Below are 24838 nucleotides of genomic sequence, written 5' to 3' on the forward strand. Positions count from 1 at the left end.
AATATAAACAAAAGAACCAACATTATAAGAAAAAACAGTGTGTGCCCCCCCCCCCCCCCCCTCCATTGGGTTTGGTATGGATAGGGCACATCATGCAAAAAAAGTTGTGTGCCCCCACAAAATCCATATCAAACCCTTATCTGAGCATGCAGCCTTGTGGCATAGGAAAGGGGGATACAAGCATACAGCCCTGCCCTCTATACTATGTGCACTGCCGAAAAATGTGTTTGTTTTCATCTTCGTTTCATTTGTTTTTGTTTGTTTTTCATTTTTCAGAATCACAATTCGTAAATTCATAAAATTGGAAATTCCAAAATTCGTAAATTTGTAAATCCAAAAATAAGAAAGAAAATCTGAAAATTCTAAAGAATAACTAACTAACAAATAATAACTATTAAACTATAGGTATTGTAATTTCTTTTCAAATTTGGCTGTTAGTGAATGTAACAAATATGAATTTACGCAAAGTTATGAATTATTCGCAAAAAACGAATGTCGCATCTAAACAAATGGAATGGAACTAATTAATAAATAATAATAATAAAACATTTTTTTTATTATTATTGTTATTTATTAAATCATACAGCATTTGTTATTTCAGATAATTGATACATTTGTATTTGTTACGTTTACTAACAGCCAAATTTAAAAAGGAAATTCCAATACCTATCATTTTAATAGTTAGTAATTGTTAAGTTATTATTAGTTAGTTATTATTTCAGTTTTTCCAATTTTTGGGTTTTCGGAATTTAGAATTTAGAATTTCCGAATTTCCAAATTTTCAAATTTCCAAATTTACGAATATTCAAATGTACGAATTTTCTGCAAAAATTCATTAAACAGGTTTTCGTTAATTCATATATTTCAGAATTAACGAATTTGTGGAAATTTGTTAAAAAACGAATTTGTAACAAAACTAATTGCAACAGTCCAATAGTAATTTCTTCAAGTGCAGGAATTTATAGTCAATAATTAACATCAAATCAACTTCTTTAGGGATCTGAATTATGGGACATTAACACCCCATAAAGACATACTGTAAAATATCCAGACTATACTACCAGTTACTGCTACCTGATGCCTGTACGGGACCCTCGGGAAACACTTTTTACAGAAGCATCCTGTTCATTCACAAATGGAAAGCATAGTAAATGCAGTTTACCATGCTTCAGTGATGAATGAACACAGGAATGATCAGTACCGATTGCTCACTGTGTTCCTTTAGGAAGAGGCTGGTAAACATGACATGTTTATTCCATCCGGCTATGGTCTCTTCCCCAGCAGCACCCAGTGGGAGGGAGAAGAGGGAAGCCAGCCGGGAATGCTGCGGGGAGGGGTGCTTGATGTTCAGTGAGTGGGGATATAGTACAGGGGAGTTGGAGCTCAGGGCAGATCTATTTGAATAGTTAGATCTGCCTAGGGTTCCCCTGAAAAACCCAAAGCTGTCTGGATGGGAGAGGAGTAGAAGACGAGAAATGCAAAGGAGCCACAGGGGATGAGTGCTACAGGGATAATTGGCATTGTGGGGGAGAGGGGCGATTAGAGCACAGAAGATAGCAGTGGGGGATGTATATCAGGGCAGACACAGGGCAGAGCATTGGCAGCAATGATGGGTGGGCACATTTTAAGTGAATAGCTCTGATCAGTGGCTTGTCAGCCAATGATCACTTCTATTGGTCTGTTTATGTGCATCTGCTGAACAGTTTTGCTGTAAGTTCATGGTCACGGAAGGAGGAATTCCCTGTCCATTTGGTATACTGGCCTGGCAAGCTGGAAGCGGTTCTGCAGATCTGTAGGTCCATATAACAAACATTTTTGGGTTTGGATACCAACGGAGCAGCCTCAACAACTGCCCTGGTACTCTTAGAATTCTCATTTTTTGACAATTATCTACTGGAAAGATGGTACTTTTATGTGTATTGTGTTTATGTTCTACTTGAGGCTATACTCATGTAGCGGCTTTAACCCTTTGTGGGGCAGCCTTGAATTATTGGGCTTACCGGTTACCTCCGCTTGGCTTGTTCTTCCACGTCTAGGGGTTCCCAGGGTTGGTACCCAACAACTTGGACACTGACACCAATAAAGTCCTTTTTTGGAATGTTTTATTTTGCAAGGGTAACATCCAATAACACAATCTTGTATAGGAATAGAAAGCAGGGGCGAAAGAACTCAGGCATCTTGAACTGCAGACACAACAAAGTCTCTTATTCCACCCAAAGAGCAGCCACTCGCAGCTGGGCACTTCAAGGCTGAACAGATCTCTAGCCAGAGATCATGGCAATCAGCACGTTGATTCAGAACTTGAAGAATCCTCCGAAGATGTACAAGTTATAACTGAAAATGAACAAGAATCTTTTTCCTCAGTACCTGAAATGTTCGCTGTCTCCTTGATAGTACTGGAAAAAGCGTGGATTCGTAAATGTCCTTCCCAACTCAGTAACCAGACACTTCTCGGGTTGTCACTTGTTGGCTCTCCTCCGAGGAGTCCTCCCCCGATCACTTTCACAAGCTGTGGTGCCCCTCCAAGCTGAGAGCACACCTGGACACCTTGAATCCTCCCTCAGTTACTGCGCCTCAGACCAGCCGGTTACGGGACTCGGGAACAGACGGATCCCTACCCCAGACAAGACAGTTTATTGGGGGTAACCAGCAGAAGCATGTTGCGGGATGTCGAACACCCCATGACCGGGACCCCTCGCAGGGCTACCCCGGTCCTGGAAACAAGACCAGACCACACAGGACTCACAAACTCCTCCTCTGAACATGTGACCTCAACATCTTAAGTACCTCTTCCCAGACTCCTCACACCCATTGATTTTTTCTGAGAAGGCTGATACCCAAAACGTCCAACCAGGCTTGGTTCTGGCCTGTCATGTGCACCTCACTGCACACATGACCAAGCAGAACTTCTAACACAGCCCAGCCAAACTGATGTCAAAGTTCAACCTACGTAATTAACCCTCAGACCCCCTACTGTTCTGAGGCAAAAACTAAATTTACACATGAATGACACTTTGTCCAAAATGTCATCCGCTACAATCAGTTTATGGTCGTAGATCCATACACAGTATGGACATGGAAGAGAAAATATTTAATAGTGAATGACCTGCCAGAAATGCGCTCAGCTCTTACAACACAAAGATTTTTTGTGGACTCAATGGTGTTGGCTCTGCCCAGTTCTCTTTTAGTAAACTACTAAAATCATCTCCCTATCCTATTCTCCACAACTATCGCTCTGTAGATAAGAGGTAGGAGGGCAAAGTAGACTGTGTGGAGAAGGGTGCGCAGGACAGCTCTGAATTTCTGATCAATATTTGTTTCACTTATTGAACAAATATAAGACAATGTTTCCAATTTTATATTTAACTTACCAAAAATGTAGCAAAAAAAAAAAAAATCATTATCAGGGGTTTCAGACAATTTAAATGGAAACTCCTCATTATCACCTTTCTGCCTATAACACAGTTTGTGTGCGTCCATTTTATTTTATCTCTTCACTTTTTATTGTATCCTTATGGACCCAACATTTATTTAATTTTATTTTATCACTTGCCAATAGCCTGTCTCTACATATAGGAGTTAAACTATGATAGACAGATAAATAGATAGATAGATAGATAGATAGATAGATAGATAGATAGATAGATAGATAGATAGATAGATAGATAGATAGATAGATAGATAGATAGATATCTGTCTATATTATATTTTCTTTTTTCTCTCCCACAATGCACTGATGGAAATCTGATTGTTAACTGTGAAACAACAAAAGACAATTTGTTTCCTCAGAAGCTCTGACCCCGATGCTCATTGTGTTTGTATTGTTCTTCCTGCAGACAGTGAAAACTGCATGAAATGTCCTGATGAAGAATGGCCAAATGAGAAGAAGGATCGGTGTCTTCCTAAATTGGTGGAATTTCTCTCCTACACTGATGATCCCATTGTTGCAGTATTTTCAGCTGTCTCCATCCTCTGTTGTCTTCTGACTGGTTTCATATTATGGATATTTATACATTACTGGGACACCCCAATTGTTAAAGCTAATAACCGGAACCTGAGCTATCTTCTCCTGGTCTCCATCATGCTGAGCTTCCTCTGTGTCTTCTTGTTCCTCAGCCATCCAGTAGATGTGACCTGCATGCTGCGTGTGACCTCTTTTGGTGTCATCTTCTCAGTTGCCGTCTCTTCTCTACTTGCCAAAAGTATCATGGTGTGTATTGCTTTTAAAGCCACCAAACCTGGGAGCCTCTGGAGGAGATGGATGGGAGCCAAACTGCCCAATTTTATCATTTGTGTCTTCTCACTGATCCAAATACTAATCTGTGTCACTTGGATGTCTATTTCTCCCCCCTTCCAGGATTGGGACACTCACTCTTATCAGGGGAAGATCATCATTCAGTGTAATGAGGGTTCAGTTATCGGCTTCTACTCTGTCCTGGGATATATGGGGCTTCTGGCAGCTGTGAGTTTCATTATAGCTTTTTTAGCCAGGACATTACCGGACAGTTTTAATGAGGCCAAGTACATCACCTTCAGCATGCTGGTGTTCTGCAGTGTCTGGATTGCCATGATCCCGGCCTATCTGAGTACCAGAGGGAAATACATGGTGGCTGTGGAGGTTTTTGCTATAATGGCATCAAGTTCTGGACTTCTTGGCTGTATATTTTTCCCAAAATGTTACATAATTCTGTTCAGATCTGAACTGAATACAAAAACACTTATCCGCTAATATGTATGAAGCAACTCTGTTTTACCAGTAGTTATAGCATTATCTCTATTATTGTAAATTTTAGTATTGTTTTATTGTATTGAGATTAATATAATACTTACCTCTCCAGTGGAAGGTGAGTGTATTTTTTTTCTCTGGAAGCCGCTGGTATCAAAGCATTTTTTCGAAATGTTTTCCCTTGCTGGATGTATCGGTTCCTCCCACCAGACATTATATCACTACAGAACAATGTAGTCACTTAGTGAGGAGGAACCACAATGGCCAGAAGGGAACAAAGTATCCAAAACATCCTAAAGAGACACCCATCACTCTTCAAGTGAGGGAAAATTTCACTCACCACCTTATAACAAACAAATATATAAACACATATATAAATATAACTATAAATATAAATATTAAACATGTTCTTTTACAAGCTGATTTTATTTTTTATTTTTTTGTGTCAGGGTCACTTTAATTATATTGTATGTAGATGTATCTGATGTATCTGACTTATTAATAAATACATTTTGCTTGGTGTATTCTAAAATCCTTTTTAATACTAGTTAAAGTTGAGGAGATCACGTTCTCAGGCAGTTCACATTTTAAGTGATAATTTGACCTGATAATAAAGATATATTCTTTATAGGGACCCATAAAAAAAAACTTTCTCCTTGTATAAATTTATTTTAAAACTGCTGCCAAAGGGAGTATTCATCTTTTCCATACAATGCTGCAGAGACAACACACCTACCCCACACCTTGCCAGGTCATAAAATGAAAACTTCCAAATAAGAAAACAACTTCCAGGTTCTCATTGATCATTCATAGGTTTTATTCTCAACAAGACATTAAACATCAGAAATACAACAATCAAAGAGCTTAATGCACTTTACAATAGATGTTCTTACTCATTAGGACTGTCTACAAATTCTGAGATCTCTTTGTCAGATGTGTTAAAGAAAAAAATGAAGTAGTAACAATCCCCACAGTTCCTTCCCATAAGTATTCATATCATACACACTAAAAACAATGCTGCATAAAAATAAAATCAATTAATAAATATCCCCACAAAAATGTTATATTTTATACTATTAATCCTTATTTGCACATAGATACAATCACTCTCACATAAAAATATTGTGCAAATACTAAAGTGTCAAACGGTACAAAATGATTAGCTAGATCAAAGATTTAACATACAAAAGCTCATCCCACAATAAAAATGCCAAATAATTTTGAAAATGATCAAATGTCCTCCTTAAATCATGTTCAACGTGTGAAAATCAATTCCCCCCAAAAGTGCAATAACCCCCCCCCCCCCCCCCCCAGTGACATGGAAGAAGCTTGCTCCATTATAAACTCTTCATAAACCTCCCCCCATCCAATCACCTTGTACATCTGACCTCTTCAATGAATAAGTTGGTCATAGAGCACTTGTTCTATATAAAAGAAAATCGGCCGGGTAACTCGGATCCACATAGACAAATGCAGTCAGTCTAGGAAGGAGGCTAAGGAAGGAGGCGGAGTCTCAGGTACATGTTGTGGCCTACCCCCCTTTCACGGGTCACAGCTTCTAGTGTATGCCCAAAGTGAGAGTTAGAGACTCTGCTGTGTTATTCTATCTTGGCAGGGTTTGTCCAAGCCCCTACAGCCGAACATTAGTCCTTCCAGACTGCTGCTCCCTGCTGTTTAGGCCAGACATAAAACCTGAGCCAAGGGGGAAGAGTAGAGAGCCAATATCGCAGACAAGATTGGGCCTAAAAACCCAACTTAGCACTGTGGACATGTAGCCCCAAGGAACCCGGTCAACTGCCTTTTCCGTATCTATTGAGAGTAGTAGAGAAGGTGTTCTAGTCAGCTCAGTGTGGTAAATAAGGTTGATTAGTTGCCTAGTGGCATTGGGCGCCTGTCTACCTCTGATAAACCCTAGTTGGTCTGGCTTAATTAGGGATGGCAATATGTTTTTAGTAGGTGAGTGGCTAAAAGTTTGGCATACAAATTAATGTCTGAGTTTAAAAGGCAAATCAGACAAAAATTTAAAGGCATATTTGGGTCTTTCCCTGGTTTTGGGAAGAGTCACAATAAGTGCCATTAATATTTCAGAGGGAAAATAGGCAGTTTCAGTCGCTTTAATGAAGACTAGAAGAAGGAAGAGGGTTAGTATATCTTTGAACGTTTTAAGGTATTTATTGGTGAGGCCATCTGGGCCTGGTAATTTACCTAGAGGGAGAAAGTCAATCATTTTCATGTTTTCTGGTTCTGAGATTGGGGCATTCAGGGACATTAATTGTCACTCAAGGTTGGGAGATTAGGCTGGGCTAGAAACCATTGTATATCTGCTTCAGAGGGTTGAGGTATATTAGGATCATGGTGCAAATCATAGAGGGATGCATAATAGTCAGCAAAGGCAAATGCAATGGCCTGTTTGTTAAAACATTTTTCATTGGGAAGGGGATGCAAAATACAGGAAATCCATGTCTTAGTTCTCTGGGCTTCAATCTATTAGCAAGGATATTTGTTATGGCATTCACACAATACTCTTCTTAGATTGTGTCTTAATTGTGAAAGAGATGTTGCTGTATCAGTGGATGTAGATGTTTTGTTCAAGGCTTCTAAGGAGTGGATTTCAGAAATGATTGCATAGACTTTGGCATTGCATTGTTTTTTAAACCTAGATCCTAATTGAATATGGAGGCCTCATATATAAGGAATACAGAATAAATGGGTTGGTTTCAGGAAGGTTATTGTGCAGTTTGAACTCCTGTATGTGTTTAGTAATTGGAGCTCCAGGTTTTGGATTATAGAATTGTTGCAACCCAACACAAACACTTTGGTGTCAACCTCCGCCAAAGATATAAAAATAGCAGCATTGTCAGACCATGTTATATCTGCAATGGTGGAAGAGGACACTTTCTGTAGCAATAATTTGTTAACCAAAAACATATCAATGCGCACGGTCTTCCCATTTGGTAGATGGATGGTGGGTAATGCATAATGGTATAAAGGATTATAGCTATTACTCTAAAATTCATAATATGCATTCACGCTTGGACCTTCTCCTGGTGGACCAGTTCTACCTGGAGAGGATTCAATCATGTACGATAGAATTAATAACGATCTCGGACCATGCTCTTATAACCATGACCATATACCCAGTTTCAATGGGACATGTGGAAAGAACATGGCGGTTAAACAAGTCATTGTTAGACGATAGTTGTATAGTGGAGGCAGTGAACTTAAAGATAAAAACGTATTTTGAAATGAACAAACCTGGAGAAACTTCTGAACAAGCAATATGGAAGGCCCACAAGTCGGTAATTAGGGCTGATCTGATAGCACATGGGTCAAGGATCAAAAAAGAGAAACAAAAAGAAATAATAGATCTATTGGAGGAGATTAACGATTTGGAGAAAAAATATAAAAAAACATTTAGACCCAGCCGATGCTAGGCGACTTTAAATGGCACAAGGTAAATTAACACAGTGCATGGACTGCAATATTAGAAATACATTTAGGTTTTATGCTCATAGATTTTATGAACAGGGAAATAAATGCGGCCGCCTTTTAGCAAGGCAACTTAAAAACAACAGGACTCCAGACATGTTCATAAACTAGCAGTAAAAAAATAAAAAGATAGTGGAAACCCAGGCCATAGCGGCAGAGTTTCATAGTTATTATGAAGCCCTGTATAATATACACCCAGATCCATCTACCGCATTGGACGAACAGCGATTGGTAGAGATTAGAGAATATATAGGGAGTTTGGAGATGCCATCGCTGCCGATAGAAGAAGTGAAGGGAGTAATAGCAAATCTGGCAATGGGAAAAAGACCAGGGCTGGATGATTTTACCAACTCGTATTATTAAAAAGTTGTCTCATACCTGGGAACCCCAATATGCAACTATTTTAAAGCGATCAATGCGTCAAATTCCCTCCAGAAGCCTTATTAGCTTATATCACAGTGTTTCCTAAGTTAGGAAAAGATCATCAACATTGTGCGAACTATAGGCCAATATCCCTGTTGAATTCAGACACCAAACTTCTAGCAAAAATACTAGCTCTGAGGCTACAAGACCATATAGTAAAGATAGTACATCCTAACCAAACAGGTTTTATGAAGGGATAATACTTTACAAGCTTTACATATCCTGCATTGGATGAAATATGGCCCTGATAGAGCTCCTAGAGTGATAGCATCGATGGATGCCCAAAAGGCATTCAATAGTAGTGATGGATGAACTTCCGACAGGATGTTTCGCGAACGCGGACCGCGAACGCGGGCGATAGTTTGCGAACCGTAACGTTCGCGGCGGGCCCCATTGACTTCAATGGGAGGCGAACTTTGAAAACCTACAGGTCAAATTTGCAGCCACAAAATAATTACTAGCTGTGCAAACATAGTCCCACCACATGGCCAATGACATAACACATGTATGAGGTGAATCTGGGATCAACAACTACAAGCATTATTTTTTTTATATGTGAAATTGTGACAATTCAGGACTGTGGAGCGCATGAAGGCAATGGAGGAGAGGGAAGGTCAGGGTAGGCAAAGAAGAGGGTGCAGGAGAGGATCACCAGCAGCGTGACATACAGCAATGACACCTGCACCGTGATAGAGTGATCTGGCACCAGCACCGTGATAGAGAGCACTGACATCAGCAGCGTGACATACAGCAATGACACCTGCACCGTGATGGAGTGATCTGACTCCAGCAACGTGATAGAGAGCACTGACATCAGCAGCGTGACATACAGCAATGACACCTGCACCGTGATAGAGTGATCTGACACAAGCACCGTGATATACAGCACTGACGCCTGCACCGTAAGCAGCCCCAGGAGTAAGTCAGCATAGCACAGGGATGGTGGGAGCCCCTCATAATGAGCATAGCACAGGGATGGTGGGAGCCCCTCATAATATGCACAGCAGAGGTACAACCCCAGGAGTAAGCAGCGTGACATAAAGCACTGACACCAGCACCGTGATATACAGCACTGACACCAGCACCGTGATATACAGCACTGACACCAGCACCGTGATATACAGCACTGACATCAGCAGCATGACATACAGCAATGACACCTGCACCGTGATAGAGTGATCTGACACCAGCACCGTGATAGAGAGCACTGACATCAGCAGCGTGACATAAAGCACTGACACCAGCACCGTGATAGACAGCACTGACACCAGCACCGTGATAGAGAGCACTGACATCAGCAGCGTGACATTAAGCACTCACACCAGCACCGTGATATACAGCACTGACACCAGCACCGTAAGCAGCCCCAGGATGAAGTCAACATAGCACAGGGATGGTGGGAGCCCCTCATAATGAGCATAGCACAGGGATGGTGGGAGCCCCTCATAATATGCATAGCAGAGGTACAGCCCCAGGAGGAAGTCAGCACAGCACAGGGATGGTGGGAGCCCCTCATAATGAGCATAGCACAGGGATGGTGGGAGCCCCTCATAATAAGCACAGCAGAGGTACAGCCCCAAGAGGAAGTCAGCACAGCACAGGGATGGTGGGAGCCCCTCATAATAAGCAGCCCCAGGAGGAAGTCAGCACAGCACAGGGATGGTGGTAGCCCCTCATAATAAGCAGCCCCAGGAGGAAGTCAGCACAGCACATGGATGGTGGGAGCCCCTCATAATGAGCATAGCACAGGGATGGTGGGAGCCCCTCATAATATGCACAGCAGAGGTACAGCCCCAGGAAGAAGTCAGCACAGCACAGGGATGGTGGGAGCCCCTCATAATGAGCATAGCACAGGGATGGTAGGAGCCCCTCATAATATGTGCAGCAGAGGTACAGCCCAAGGAGGAAGTCAGCACAGCACAGGGATGGTGGGAGCCCCTCATAATGAGCATAGCACAGGGATGGTGGGAGTCCCTCATAATAAGCAGCCCCAGGAGGAAGTCAGCACAGCACAGGGATGGTGGGAGCCCCTCATAATGAGCATAGCACAGGGATGGTGGGAGCCCCTCATAATATGCACAGCAGAGGTACAGCCCCAGGAAGAAGTCAGCACAGCACGGGGATGGTGGGAGCCCCTCATAATAAGCAGCCCCAGAAGGATGTCAGTATAGCACAGGGATGGTGGGAGCCCCTCATAATAAGCAGCCCCAGGAGGAAGTCAGCACAGCACAGGGATGGTGGGAGCCCCTCATAATATGCACAGCAGAGGTACAGCCCCAGGAGGAAGTCAGCACAGCACAGGGATGGTGGGAGCCCCTCATAATGAGCATAGCACAGGGATGGTGGGGGCCCCTCATAATATGCACAGCAGACGTACAGCCCCAGGAGGAAGTCAGCACAGCACAGGGATGGTGGGAGCCCCTCATAATGAGCATAGCACAGGGATGGTGGGAGCCCCTCATAATATGCACAGCAGAGGTACAGCCCCATGAGGAAGTCAGCACAGCACAGGGATGGTGGGAACCCCTCATAATAAGCAGCCCCAGGAGGAAGTCAGCACAGCACAGGGATGATGGGAGCCCCTCATAATAAGCAGCCCCAGTAGAAATATGACACCGCTCAACCTCTTCAAACAGGAGGGCATATAGTACGGTGTGCTTTTTTTTGGACAAGGAAGTGAGCCAAATGAAGAAAGAAGGTCTGTGTGCTCGATTAAAAAAATTGTTCATAGACATATACATGGTCTACTGGTCACATGTGTTGAATTCCTCCGAGATCCATGCCTCATTCATTTTTAGAAATGTGAGGTAGTTAACACTGTCGTGAGCTAGGCGAGTACGCTTATCGGTCACGATCCCCCCTGCTGCACTGAACGTCCTTTCGGACAGGACACTGGACGAGGGGCAAGCCAACAGTTCGATTGCAAATTGGACAAGCTCTGGCCAGAGGTCAAGCCTGCCCACCCAGTAGTCCAGGGGTTCATCACTCCTCAGAGCGTCCACATCGGCCGTTAACCCGATGTAGTCAGACACCTGACGGTCTAGGTGTTCCCTGATGCTGGATCCGGATGACACCTGTCGATGGGTCGGCTAAAAGAATGACCTCATATCCGAAGTCACCAACACATCTTCAAACCGGCCTCTTCTTGCAGGCACTGTTGGATTGGTACCCGCAAATCCTTCTCTGGGAGTGGGAATTGCACCTCTGCCAGCGACGCAAAAGAAGAATGCAGCATTTCTCGAAGCCTGGAAGTGCTGCATTCTGCCAGCCCTCTGTGACGGAGGTAACATTTCCGCCATTTTGTGTTTGTACCGGGGGTCTAAGTACGTTGCCACCCAGTACTTGTCCTTGACCCTTATGCTTTTTATACGGGGTCCCTATTAAAACACTGGAGCATGAAGGCCCCCATTTGCACTAAAGTGGAAGCGGTGTGGTGGCCTGGCTCCTGCTCATCATCCAGGATAATGTCGCCCTCTTCATTCTCCTCTCCCCATCCACGCACAACAGGGATCCCAGAAAGGTTTAAAGCATGCTCTTCTTGCTCCTCCTCATCCGCCCCGGCACCATCCTCCTCTGACTCCTCTTCAGACTCCTGTTGTTGACTTGTCTCAGAAAGAGTAGCCCCCCTGAAAATTCATCCAGCATTGCGACTTCCTCATCTTCCTGCTCCTGCTCCTCCACAGCTTGATTAATGACACGCCGCAATGCACGCTCCATAAAGAAGGCATAAGGTACCATGTCACTGATGGCGCCATGGCTGCGACTGACCAGTTTGGTGATCTCCTCAAATGGCCACAGAAGTCTGCATGCGTCGCGTATGAGCAGCCACTGGCACGGTGAAAAAAAAACAGCTCCCCAGAACCTGTTCTGCCACAGAGTTCATACAGGTAGACGTTAACTGCACGTTAACTGCACGTTTCTGCTGGAGCAGCCTATCAAGCATATAGAAGGTTGAGTTCCATTGCATCGGGCAATCGCAAATAAGACGTCTGACCAGAAGGTTGTGTCGCCGCTGAATGTCAGCAAGCCGAGCCATGGCCGTGTAAGATCTTCTGAAATGGGCCGAGACTTTCCTTGCCTGCCGCAAGATGTCCTGGACCCCAGGGTATTTGACAAGGAATCGCTGCACGACCAAGTTTAAGACGTGTGCCATGCATGGCACGTGCGTGATTTTGCCCTGTTTCAATGCGCTAAGCAGATTGGCACCGTTGTCACACACCACTTTACCAACTGTCAAATTGAGCGGTGTTAGCCACTGATCTGCCTGTGAACGCAAAGCTGAAAGGAGTGCCGGGCCAGTGTGGCTCTTGGCTTCTAGGCCCAACAGACGCAGCACGGCATGGCAACATCATTTTTTTACGCTCGAACATTAGGCCCACGGAAGCCTGCCTTTTTGCAGAAAAACGTGAGCTTGGCGTGATGGAAGGTGGAGTGGAGGACAATTGTGAGGAGAGAGGAGAAGGAGAAGTAGAAGACGAGGCTGGACGGTGAGAGCCTGGAGTGTGGCTTTGTGTGTTCCGTTGCTCCCACTGGGCTCGGTGATGGCTGCCCATGTGCCTTCTTAAGGCGGTCGTCCCTAGGTGAGTGTTGGGCTTACCGCGACTAATGCGTTGACTGCAAAGATTGCTGATGACAACACTATTGTCAGCAGCGGACATGTGTGAAGCCCAAAAATCATTTAAATGGATGCATATAAGATAAATTTGGGTTATTGGTGAGGTATTGATGGGCAAAAATATTGATTTGGTTCTAAATAAATTGGAATAAATCATTGGTGAAAAATAAATTTTAAAGATCAATCAATGTAAAATGTTCTGTGTTGGCCTGAATACCTGCCTGTGCAGATTCTGAGTTGGAGGGAAGACATAACAGATTTGCAGGTGTCTCTGGGAGACTTGTATGGGCTCTAATTCTTGGTGGCTGTTGTGACACCCTGCTGCTAGTACTGGGCCTTTCATCTAGGGGTACTGCATTGCTGGTGTTTGCTACTTCACCAGGGTGATGTATAGTGCTGCTGATGGTTGCTTACTCTTCAGAATGCTTCATCCTTTTTGTAGGCATCCTTTCCTCCTCTGATTCAGTTATTAACTCACTGCTCTCCATGGGTTAGTTCTTTGAGTCTGAATTGGACAATGAGAGCTCCCCACTGTTCTCATCCTTAATGTTAAGTATTTGAATTTCTCCTCGCTGGTGTACAATGGACATGGTTGGCTCTAATAAACAAAAGGAGTGAAACTTGCGCTTGGTAAAAAAATTAGTTGATATGGGAAAAATCAATTAAGAAAATAGCAGCTGAGCACAAAAAAACAGATACTAGGTCTAACTAACAGAAATGTGAAAAACAGTGCAGCGCTTAATGTATAACACGTGACTGAATGTAATGAAACAATAAATCAGGAAAAAAACTTTCAAAGATAATGTTTCCAAAAAGTAAAACATCAATGATAAACAATACACATGTGCATATTGTGCAATAAACAAAAAATGGGTTATTAAACCAAAAGAAGGGTAAAAAAAAACACTTTTAGAAGGACAAATAATTATTTAAACTACAGCTTAATGCTGTGAAGCACAAACTTGTGATTAAGTGAAAAAAATAAACAACAAAATTGAAAAACAAATCAAAACAAATCCCATGCTTTGGATAAATGAAGTGATTTACAAGGCCCCATAAATGTGAAGATATAAGTTCATTAGGTGGAACGTGAATGGAACTTTATAGTTGAACGTGAATGAAACTTTAAAATTGGTCCCAGGTATCACTGGTATAGGTGCTTGACCACGTAAATTCTTTCACTGTACAGTTTAAGTAAGTAGTAAAGGCTTACCAGAGCCACCTTTAGTGTGCGCAGATACGAACTCCCCAACTGTTGGGATCGGACAAGATCGTTCCTCCGACACTCCTCGTGTGAATGGATGACTCGAATCACCTTTCCGGATAGGAAGGTAAAGAATGACCCACACCTTCGGGTGTTCCTTGAACGTCGTCTGTTCCGGTCCGTTCGAAAAATGTTGGCGTGTCACCAAATGGATGAAAAAAGAAAAAAGCGCCCAATCGTGTGATAAAGTCTAAAACACGTGTACTTTATTTTCCAACCAAATAGACGTTGAAAGATACAGATGACTCAATGGAGTCGTATAAAATTGAACGAAAAGAATTGCTAGCAAAAATATAAAATATAAAATAAAGCGGATAAAAATAGCACGAGATGTAGACGTATCTACCCGACGATCGTTTCGTCACAGATTGACGTCATCAGGGGTACGCCCACACCCTCGTGCTTAAGGTTTAAATAGCCTATGGGTGAGGTAGGGAGCCCTGCCATAGGTGCAGACCAAAACGTCCGTGCATAATGGGATTAACCCACAAATGACCAGTCCCTTCGGAATGGTTACCACACATGGAAAAGAAGAAAAAGGGAAAAAACGGTCAACGACCAGTTAATTCAAATAAAGTTCGAGTACCATCATAACTAAATGGTGGGACTCAAATATACAATAGACTAGTAAAAGTGACCACTGAAAAATACAAACAATGAGTCCTATGATAAATCACCTTTGTTTGACAGATGGCCAAATACAATAATGGTGGCTATCTAACTGTATGTATGTCCCAAAAAGGGTAACTTAGTTCAAAAAAATATATACGAAATGTATATGTATGCAATACATGCGTATAGATTACCATAAAAAGAGAGAGAGGAAAATGACCATAATATTGAGGTGGGGGCTTAAACAGCATTAGCTGCCCACCATCACCCATAGTCCAGTTAAAGAAATACATGGATGAGACATAACCAACAGGTTTAGAAAGAACATTACAATCACTCTATTATCATAAAATATAGTTTACATAAAAAATCATATAAACTACCTAGCAAACATTGCTACAAAAATACAAATAATAATAGTAAAAATAGTGTATGAGACCCAGACTGAATACAAAATCAGTACAAAAAAAGGAAAAAGGGAATATTAAATCAACTGTTGTTAATAAAACAATTAATGTCCCATTCGACGTTGAGCCCCCCAGGGATATGTGTCCCTAATTTATGGATCCAGTTTGTTTCTGCCCTGGAAATAGTGCGCTTAGCGTTACTGCCGCGCCAATGTGGGGTATATTTTTCTAAAGCCAGAAAGGTGGTGCCTCTTGGGTCCCGATTATGTTTAAGATCGTAATGTTTACTAACGTTATGTTTGTCAAATCCTTTACAAATGTTAGTGATATGTTCCCCCAGGCGCACATGTAGCATGCGTACTGTGTGTCCCACATACTCCAAACCACATGGACATCTAAGTAAGTACACAACGCACTTAGTGGTGCATGTGATGAATGTTCGTATGGGGTATGTAAGTCCATTGCTAGACGAGGTGAACTCAGTAAATCTCCTGCCTCGTAGAGCATTTAGCTTACAAGCTCTACATTTCCCACAGGGGTAGAAGCCTTTCAAATCACCAAAAAAAGTGGGTCTAGTTGGGGGGTCCGGGACATTTGGAGCAATCATATTTCGCAAGTTAGTTGCACCCCTAAAGATCACATTTGGTCTATCAGGAAGTTCGGGGCCCAAGATTCGGTCATTTTTGATGACCGACCAATGTTTCTGTAAAATTCTTTTCACAGCCCAATGCTGGCTGGAAAACGTTGTGAGTAAAGAAACTCCATAGTTGTCCATGTTATCAGTCCTGGGTGGTCTCTCAGCTAACAATGTTTGACGTTCCCTACTGTTGACCTCCATTATAATGGAGTCAAGGGACTCACTGTTGTAACCTTTAGCTAGGAATCTCTCTTTTAAGATTAGTGCCTCCTTAAGAAAATCCTCATTAAAAGTGCAATTGCGTTTTAAGCGAAGAAACTGGCCCTTAGGGACCGCTGAGAGCCATGACCTATGATGGCAGGAGTCGAGTGGAATATAGCTATTCCTGTCAGTTTTCTTGAAAAACGTTGTGGTAGTTATATTATTATCCCGGATGGAAATATTCAAATCCAAAAATTGGATATTAATGGGGCTTGAGACATAGCTGAGAACTATCCCACGGTTGTTGTTGTTTAAATGGGACAGGAAGAGCTCTGCCGATGAACTGTCACCATCCCAGATAAACAAGATGTCATCGATAAACCTTTTCCAGGTGACTAGTTCCGGAGGTTTGTCACTAAAGACTATATCCTCCTCCCACTTTGCCATGAAGAGATTGGCCATACTGGGAGCAAATTTTGCTCCCATGGCCACTCCCTTCACTTGCAAAAAATGGGTCCCATCATGCCAAAAGTGATTGTGTGTCATGGCAAACAGAAGTAATTCAAGAATATAGTTGCACTGAGTCACCGAAATACTACCATCCTGGGCCAGAAAGTGATGGACCGCTTCATAGCCCAGTTGATGGGAGAAAGCGGTGTACAGTGAAGCTACATCCGCGGTAACTAGGAGATAGGTGGGTTTCCATTCAATCAATTGCAGAATGTTGATAACATGTTTGGTATCTCTCAAAAAGGATGGCGTGCCCATCACCAGTGGGACATACATACAGTTAGATAGCCACCATTATTGTATTTGGCCATCTGTCAAACAAAGGTGATTTATCATAGGACTCATTGTTTGTATTTTTCAGTGGTCACTTTTACTAGTCTATTGTATATTTGAGTCCCACCATTTAGTTATGATGGTACTCAAACTTTATTTGAATTAACTGGTCGTTGACCGTTTTTTCCCTTTTTCTTCTTTTCCATGTGTGGTAACCATTCCGAAGGGACTGGTCATTTGTGGGTTAATCCCATTATGCACGGACGTTTTGGTCTGCACCTATGGCAGGGCTCCCTACCTCACCCATAGGCTATTTAAACCTTAAGCACGAGGGTGTGGGCGTACCCCTGATGACGTCAATCTGTGACGAAACGATCGTCGGGTAGATACGTCTACATCTCGTGCTATTTTTATCCGCTTTATTTTATATTTTTGCTAGCAATTCTTTTCGTTCAATTTTATACGACTCCATTGAGTCATCTGTATCTTTCAACGTCTATTTGGTTGGAAAATAAAGTACACGTGTTTTAGACTTTATCACACGATTGGGCGCTTTTTTCTTTTTTCATCCATTTGGTGACACGCCAACATTTTTCGAACGGACCGGAACGGACGACGTTCAAGGAACACCCGAAGGTGTGGGTCATTCTTTACCTTCCTATCCGGAAAGGTGATTCGAGTCATCCATTCACACGAGGAGTGTCGGAGGAACGATCTTGTCCGATCCCAACAGTTGGGGAGTTCGTATCTGCGCACACTAAAGGTGGCTCTGGTAAGCCTTTACTACTTACTTAAACTGTACAGTGAAAGAATTTACGTGGTCAAGCACCTATACCAGTGATACCTGGGACCAATTTTAAAGTTTCATTCATGTTCAACTATAAAGTTCCATTCACGTTCCACCTAATGAACTTATATCTTCACATTTATGGGGCCTTGTAAATCACTTTATTTATCCAAAGCATGGGATTTGTTTTGATTTGTTTTTCAATTTTGTTGTTTATTTTTTTCACTTAATCACAAGTTTGTGCTTCACAGCATTAAGCTGTAGTTTAAATAATTATTTGTCCTTCTAAAAGTGTTTTTTTTTACCCTTCTTTTGGTTTAATAACCCATTTTTTGTTTATTGCACAATATGCACATGTGTATTGTTTATCATTGATGTTTTACTTTTTGGAAACATTATCTTTGAAAGTTTTTTTCCTGATTTATTGTTTCATTACATTCAGTCACGTGTTATACATTAAGCGCTGCACTGTTTTTCACATTTATGGTTGGCTCTAATGACACTGGGACAGGTGTGGCTGCAATCAGGGACACAGTGGATGGCTGCATTGGTATGACATGTACACTGGCTGAACAGTGAACTGATGATGCCAGCACTGGTGTGACAGTTACACTGGCTGATCAGGGCACTGATGATGCCAGCACTGGTGTGACAGTTACACTGGCTGATCAGGGCACTGATGATGCCAGCACTGGTGTGACAGTTACACTGGCTGATCAGGGCACTGATGATGCCAGCACTGGTATGACATGTACACTGGCTGATCAGGGCACTGATGATGCCAGCACTGGTATAACATGTACACTGGCTGATCAGGGCACTGATGATGCCAGCACTGGTATGACATGTACACTGGCTGATCAGGGCACTGATGATGCCAGCACTGGTATGAAATGTACACTGGCTGATCAGGGCATTGATGATGCCAGCACTGGTATGACATGTACACTGGCTGATCAGGACACTGATGATGCCAGCACTGGTATGACATGTACACTGGCTGATCAGGGCACTGATGATGCCAGCACTGGTATGAAATGTACACTGGCTGATCAGGGCATTGATGATGCCAGCACTGGTATGACATGTACACTGGCTGATCAGGGCACTGATGATGCCAGCACTGGTATGACATGTACACTGGCTGATCAGGGCACTGATGATGCCAGCACTGGTGTGACATGTACACTGGCTGATCAGGGCACTGATGATGCCAGCACTGGTGTGACATGTACACTGGCTGATCAGGGCACTGATGATGCCAGCACTGGTATGACATGTACACTGGCTGATCAGGGCACTGATGATGCCAGCACTGGTATGACATGTACACTGGCTGATCAGGGCACTGATGACGCCAGCACTGGTGTGACAGTTACACTGGCTGATCAGGGCACTGATGATGCCAGCACTGGTGTTGCTGATCAGGGCGCTGATGATGGCTACACTGGTGTGACAGGTACACTTGCTGCAATCGGGACATTGATGATGGCTGCATTGTTGTGACAGGTACACTGGCTACAATTAGGGCACTGACAGGTGGCTCTGTGTATGTGTAACAGTGTGTATTCATGGTGGAAATGGCAGAGCTTACAGATCTGGTACTGATCTCTCTCTCCTTCCTCTCACACGTGGTTTGTGTATGAGGACCAGTAACAGCAAGTCCCAGCATTTATTTACATTTTGTAATAGGCTGTGATTGGATATTACAGATTGTGGCGCTGCATGCCTCACCGGGGGCACTCAAAAGAGTAACAGGAGGTCATACGATGTTTATCCGGGATACAGAAACTCCTGCCCAGCTGTATTATTATAATACATTGCAAAACACATGTTTTTTCCTCCATTGTGGTACATTAGCAGCTATATTCATTGTGCATTAACACACAACAAAAGAATGCTTAACTATGAATGAGCCATATGTGGTTTTTATTACCACCATGAAGGATATGCTTTGATTTTATATAAATGCAGTGTAACAGACAGAATGAGTCCTGCACATTATCACACAAATCTCCTAAAGACATAGCTCTGTCAGTCCCCTCCCCCCACAGTTAGAAACACCTCCCTAGGGAACATGTATCCCTTTGATCGCCCCCTAGTGTTAACCCCTTCACTGCCACTGTCATTTATACAGTAATCAGTGCATTTTTATAGCACTGATCGCTGTATACATGTCACTGGTCCCCAAAAAAGTGTCAAAAGTGTCCGACCTGTCCGCCGCAATGTTGCAGACCCACAAAAAATTGTAGATTGCCACCATTACTAGTAAATACAAATAAATAAAAATGCCATAAATCTACCCCCTGTTTTGTAGAAGTGATAACTTTTGTACAAACCAATCAATATACGTTAATTGGGATTTTTTTTTTTTTACCAAAAATATGTAGAAGAATACATATTGGCCTAAACTAATGAAGAAATTAGTTTTTTTTTACTTTTTTTGGGGATATTTATTATAGCAAAAAGTAAAAAAAAAAATTATATTTTTTTCAAAATTGTCGGCCTTTTTTTGTTCATAGCGAAAAAAATAAAAACAGTAGAGGTGATCAAATACCACCAAAAGAAAGCTCTACTTGTGGGAGAAAAAAAAAACACATATATTTTGGTACAGCGTTGCACGACCGCACAATTGTCAGTTAAAGTAACGCAGTGCTGTATCGCAAAAAATCTTCCGGTCCTTAAGGGGTTCGAAAATTATTGTAGGCCTTAAAAATATGTAAAATCCTCAAAGAGTATATATTTTTTAAAGCAGAGATCCTGGAGAAAAAATGCTTGTAGTTTCAATGTTTTATATCAGATGATACCAGCGCAAAGATTTACCAAACACAATCTTTTGTTTTCAGTAAAAGATATCGTAATTTTAGGGCATACAAATGTAATATATTACACACTTTCTTGGTATAATATAATTGATGAATTTACTCTGAATAAATAAAGTGGAAAAATACTAATTCACAAACTGAGTAGCTGCCAACATGAAAAAGTTTTCCCACACAGTGCTAATTTGATAAAAGTAAATGTGCCGCTCACTCAATGAACAATAGGATAAAAGGAAAAAATTATTATTAATAATATGCTAATACATAAAGTGACAGTGCATCAAATAACGTGAACTTCACTCACCATAAGGTGCCATATTAATAAAGTGACAATGTAATACAATGAGTATAAAAGTGCTCAATCAGAAAGAAGTTCATAAGTAACGTTCATAAGTAAAATGCTTGCGTGAAGAAAAAATCAATGAATCCAAATGATAAAGGTGTTAAATTAGAGAAAAGTTCATAAATTAAAGTGTTTGTATAAAGATAGATCAATGAATACAGATCATAAACCACTTCCACCATCCAAAGTGCACTTGTGGTTTGCCCCAGCCTCTCACCTCACACGAAGACCCCTACAGGTCTAGTTGATCTTAGGTGTAATGGATATCTTCAGAATCAAAACAGTAAATGCCTATTCCTGTGACATCCAATCAGACTGGACATGATTTCCAATGGAAAATTTAGACAGGTCCTCACTTCCCTCTATATAATGCTCACATGTAATACAAAGTAATCTCCATGGTGCAGTAGTCCAAAATATATTTATTAAAGCAATAGGCTTGTAGTTTAAAAATCAAGACAAACAGCTTCACATATAGTATTTCCGGTCTCAGCCACGACCGGAAGTGACATCACGTGGCTTCTCCCGGCGCGTTGTGTCACTGTCACTTGGTAATTTCACGTCAACAGTAGCGCAACACGTTGGGCGGAGCCAGGTGGCATCACTTTCTCTTTCCTTTATCACGTGCTGCACATGGCTTACCTCTGAAGTTCTGGAGCCACAATCAGAGGACATGTACCACAGAACAGATACCGGGAGCAACCATAGGTTTCAGCATTAGGTTTGGTCCTCAGTAAATGACCTACAGACACGTTTGACTCTGTTTTGCTGTAAGGCAGAGGAGTCCAACCCATCTGGTAAGTTTGGAAATTTATATCATCCCAGGAGGAGGATCACTAACTCCATTGGGACACGGAGCACTATAGCACCTTCTTGCACAAAGAAAATTACTATTTTGCACTTTTTTGCACCTTTAATTAATTATTGTTGATATTTTTCATTAATTGTTTATTTAACCTATAATGGTTATTTGGCTTAAACAAATTCTTCTTTCATGTTAGTTATGGATCCATCATGTTGGTATTTAGCCACATGTTGTATCCAATCATCCTAGGTCAATATCACGTATACATATACTAATTGGGTACATTTATAAGAGGAATTAGTGCTAAGGAGGTATAATTATTATATGAATTTTATGATTAGATTCATCATTTTTACTTTTGTTTGAACTATTGGTCATGGTGGACTATGATTTTAAATCTATAGGCTAGGGTTCTATTTATATTACTATTAAATGTTGCTCATGAGTACTCCACTAGATGGTGCCGTCTCTCAGCATACAGAGTTCTCTATGCAAGGATCTATCTCAATTAGAATGTGTATGTCTAGATTCATTTACTGGACTACCAAACTTATCTAGCATTGTGGTTATGTATAACTACTTTTTCAGTTTGAATATAACCTTATTCTGTTCCATCATGGCAGTGTTATTATTGCTGTGTAGTGAATATCCGGCCAGCGGAATGCCCATCTGGTTTTATTTACTTGGTTGACTTCCTGCTGGATGGAACGCAATGGAACGGATGTCCGGCCTGTGGAAGTTGTGTCTCATTGATTGAGGCAACTTCCTGCTGGTTGGAACACAACTTATTTGTTGTGCCATGTATATAATGCTCCTCATTGCACGTCTGGCCACGTCCCTGATACCGTCAATTCATGACGAAACGCGTAGGGTTGAGCTTGTGGCAAGACATGGGTGAGTGTATGTCGGGAAGTGGCAGTCATTTTGTTGGTGGAGTGTAAGCTGTGAATTGTATCCAGCAAACAAGCACTTTTTAATCATCATGTGAGTGTATTTTCATTTGTTTTACACAATAAATGGTTCCAAGGATTACTGCACCATCAGGTTTGTTTATTTATGTTTCATGGGATGTACCTTGGTGTGGAACTAGTGCTATTTAAGTTGGGAATGGCCAGTGGAAACCTGATCATCTGTGTTTATCCTGCCTGGTTTGATTGATCGTGATGTGCTGTGATCAAGGATCTCATTATATCCAATGCCCATTTGACCCTTGTAACAAGGATCCACAGAGGAGGGTAAGAGGCAGTGTGTTCAGGTGTCAGTGGTGGTTCGCCCCTCTTTTCCTGACTAAGCGGTTATTTGATGTTATATGTTTCAGTTTGAAGCCCCTTTGAAGAATCATCACCTTAAGGACAATATCTTTGAGCGCTGCACCTTTTTACTCAATGATAAACACATGTTTACGTTATACAGATTTCTGGTAAGAAGATTGGATTTACACGTGGTGTGGTGTGCTCTCCCAAACACACTGAAGCTGGTGAAGGGTTTTTTCATCCATACCCTCTTGAAAAGACTGTTTAGTTTTAGCTAGCACCGCATGTGGACTACTATTTATTTGAATTTACTTATCAACAATTGTGCTGGCTGGGTTTTTTTTTAGGAATATTATTGCTGTTTAGTAGCGTGAATATTTACCTGTTTTTTATACACTAGTAAAAATTAGCTGCAACACCAATTCCCTTTTGTATGGACAGATTCTAGCATTTATAACCTGGGCAATCAACTAACCAAAACAATTAAATAATTATTTTCACGCAACTATCTCCCCTTTTCCCACAATTTGCAACAGGATCTACTCAAATTAGCAAAAAATATGAGTTCTCTTGGTCAGGTAGGCTAGCAGCCTTTAAGATGATGCTCCTTCCGCGACTGCTATATCTCTTTACAATGCTCCCTATACTCATACCACACGGCTACTATAAATCCCTTTAGTCTTTACTCTGCCACTAAATTTGGCAGAGGAAAAGTTACATAGTTACATAGTTAGTCAGGTTGAAAAAAGACACAAGTCCATCAAGTTCAACCACAAAAAAAACAAAAAAGAACAAAACAATATCATACAATCCCATATACCCAATTCTATAACCACAGTTGATCCAGAGGAAGGCAAAAAAAAACAGCAGAGCATGATCCAATTTGCTAAAGCTGGGGAAAAAATTCCTTCCTGATCCCCCGAGAGGCAATCAGATTTTCCCCGGATCAACTTTACCTATAAATGTTAGTACCCAGTTATATTATGTATACTTAGGAAATAATCCAGGCCCTTCTTAAAGCAATCCACTGAGCTGGCCAGAACCACCTCTGCAGGGAGTCTATTCCACATTTTCACAGCTCTTACTGTGAAGAAACCTTTCCATATTTGGAGATGAAATCTCTTTTCCTCTAGACGTAAAGAGTGCCCCCTTGTCCTCTTTGTTGACTGTAAAGTGAATAACTCAACACCAAGTTCACTATATGGACCCCTTATATATTTGTACATGTTGATCATATCCTCCCTTAATTTCCTCTTATCAAGAGTGAATAAATTCAGTTCCTCTAATCCAGGGGTGGCCAACCCGCGGCTCCCGAGCCGCATGCGGCTCTTTGCCCGGTTCCGTGCGGCTCTTACGTTACTTACGCTACTGGCTATGAACTTCCTTATTCGAGTCGAGTCATACGTCATCACGTTCGAATCCGTCGGAGTTTGGTGTGATTGTGTGTGGCCAAGTCCGCTCATTCGGAAAGTCCGTCAGAATTGCAAAACATGCTTCAAATTTTTCGGCCAGAACTCTGCCGGACCCAGTTCCTACCGAGAAATTCACTCGTGTGTGTGTGCTATTCCGACGGACTAAAACCGACGCTAGTGCAGCTATTGGCTACTCCTGGCTATGAACTTCCTTATTCGAGTCGAGTCGTACGTCATCACGTTCGAATCCGTCGGAGTT

At 42.0% G+C, this 24838-nt stretch overlaps 1 protein-coding gene across 1 annotated transcript in view; it reads left to right on the forward strand.

Annotated features, from left to right (window-relative positions):
* LOC143940042 (vomeronasal type-2 receptor 116-like) overlaps positions 1-4855 on the forward strand; it is a 48832-nt gene extending 43977 nt beyond the window's left edge. The window contains exon 4 of the mRNA XM_077461090.1: positions 3837-4855. Within this exon, the coding sequence (XP_077317216.1) occupies positions 3837-4729 (893 nt within the window). The 3' untranslated portion in view covers positions 4730-4855. The remainder of the gene's footprint in view (positions 1-3836) is intronic.
* The last annotated feature ends 19983 nt before the right edge of the window (positions 4856-24838 follow it).

Source organism: Lithobates pipiens, unplaced genomic scaffold (assembly GCF_037356315.1).
Source record: "Lithobates pipiens isolate NorthernLeopardFrog02 unplaced genomic scaffold, aLitPip1_a1.2 Scaffold_3, whole genome shotgun sequence".
Lineage (NCBI taxonomy): Eukaryota > Metazoa > Chordata > Amphibia > Anura > Ranidae > Lithobates > Lithobates pipiens.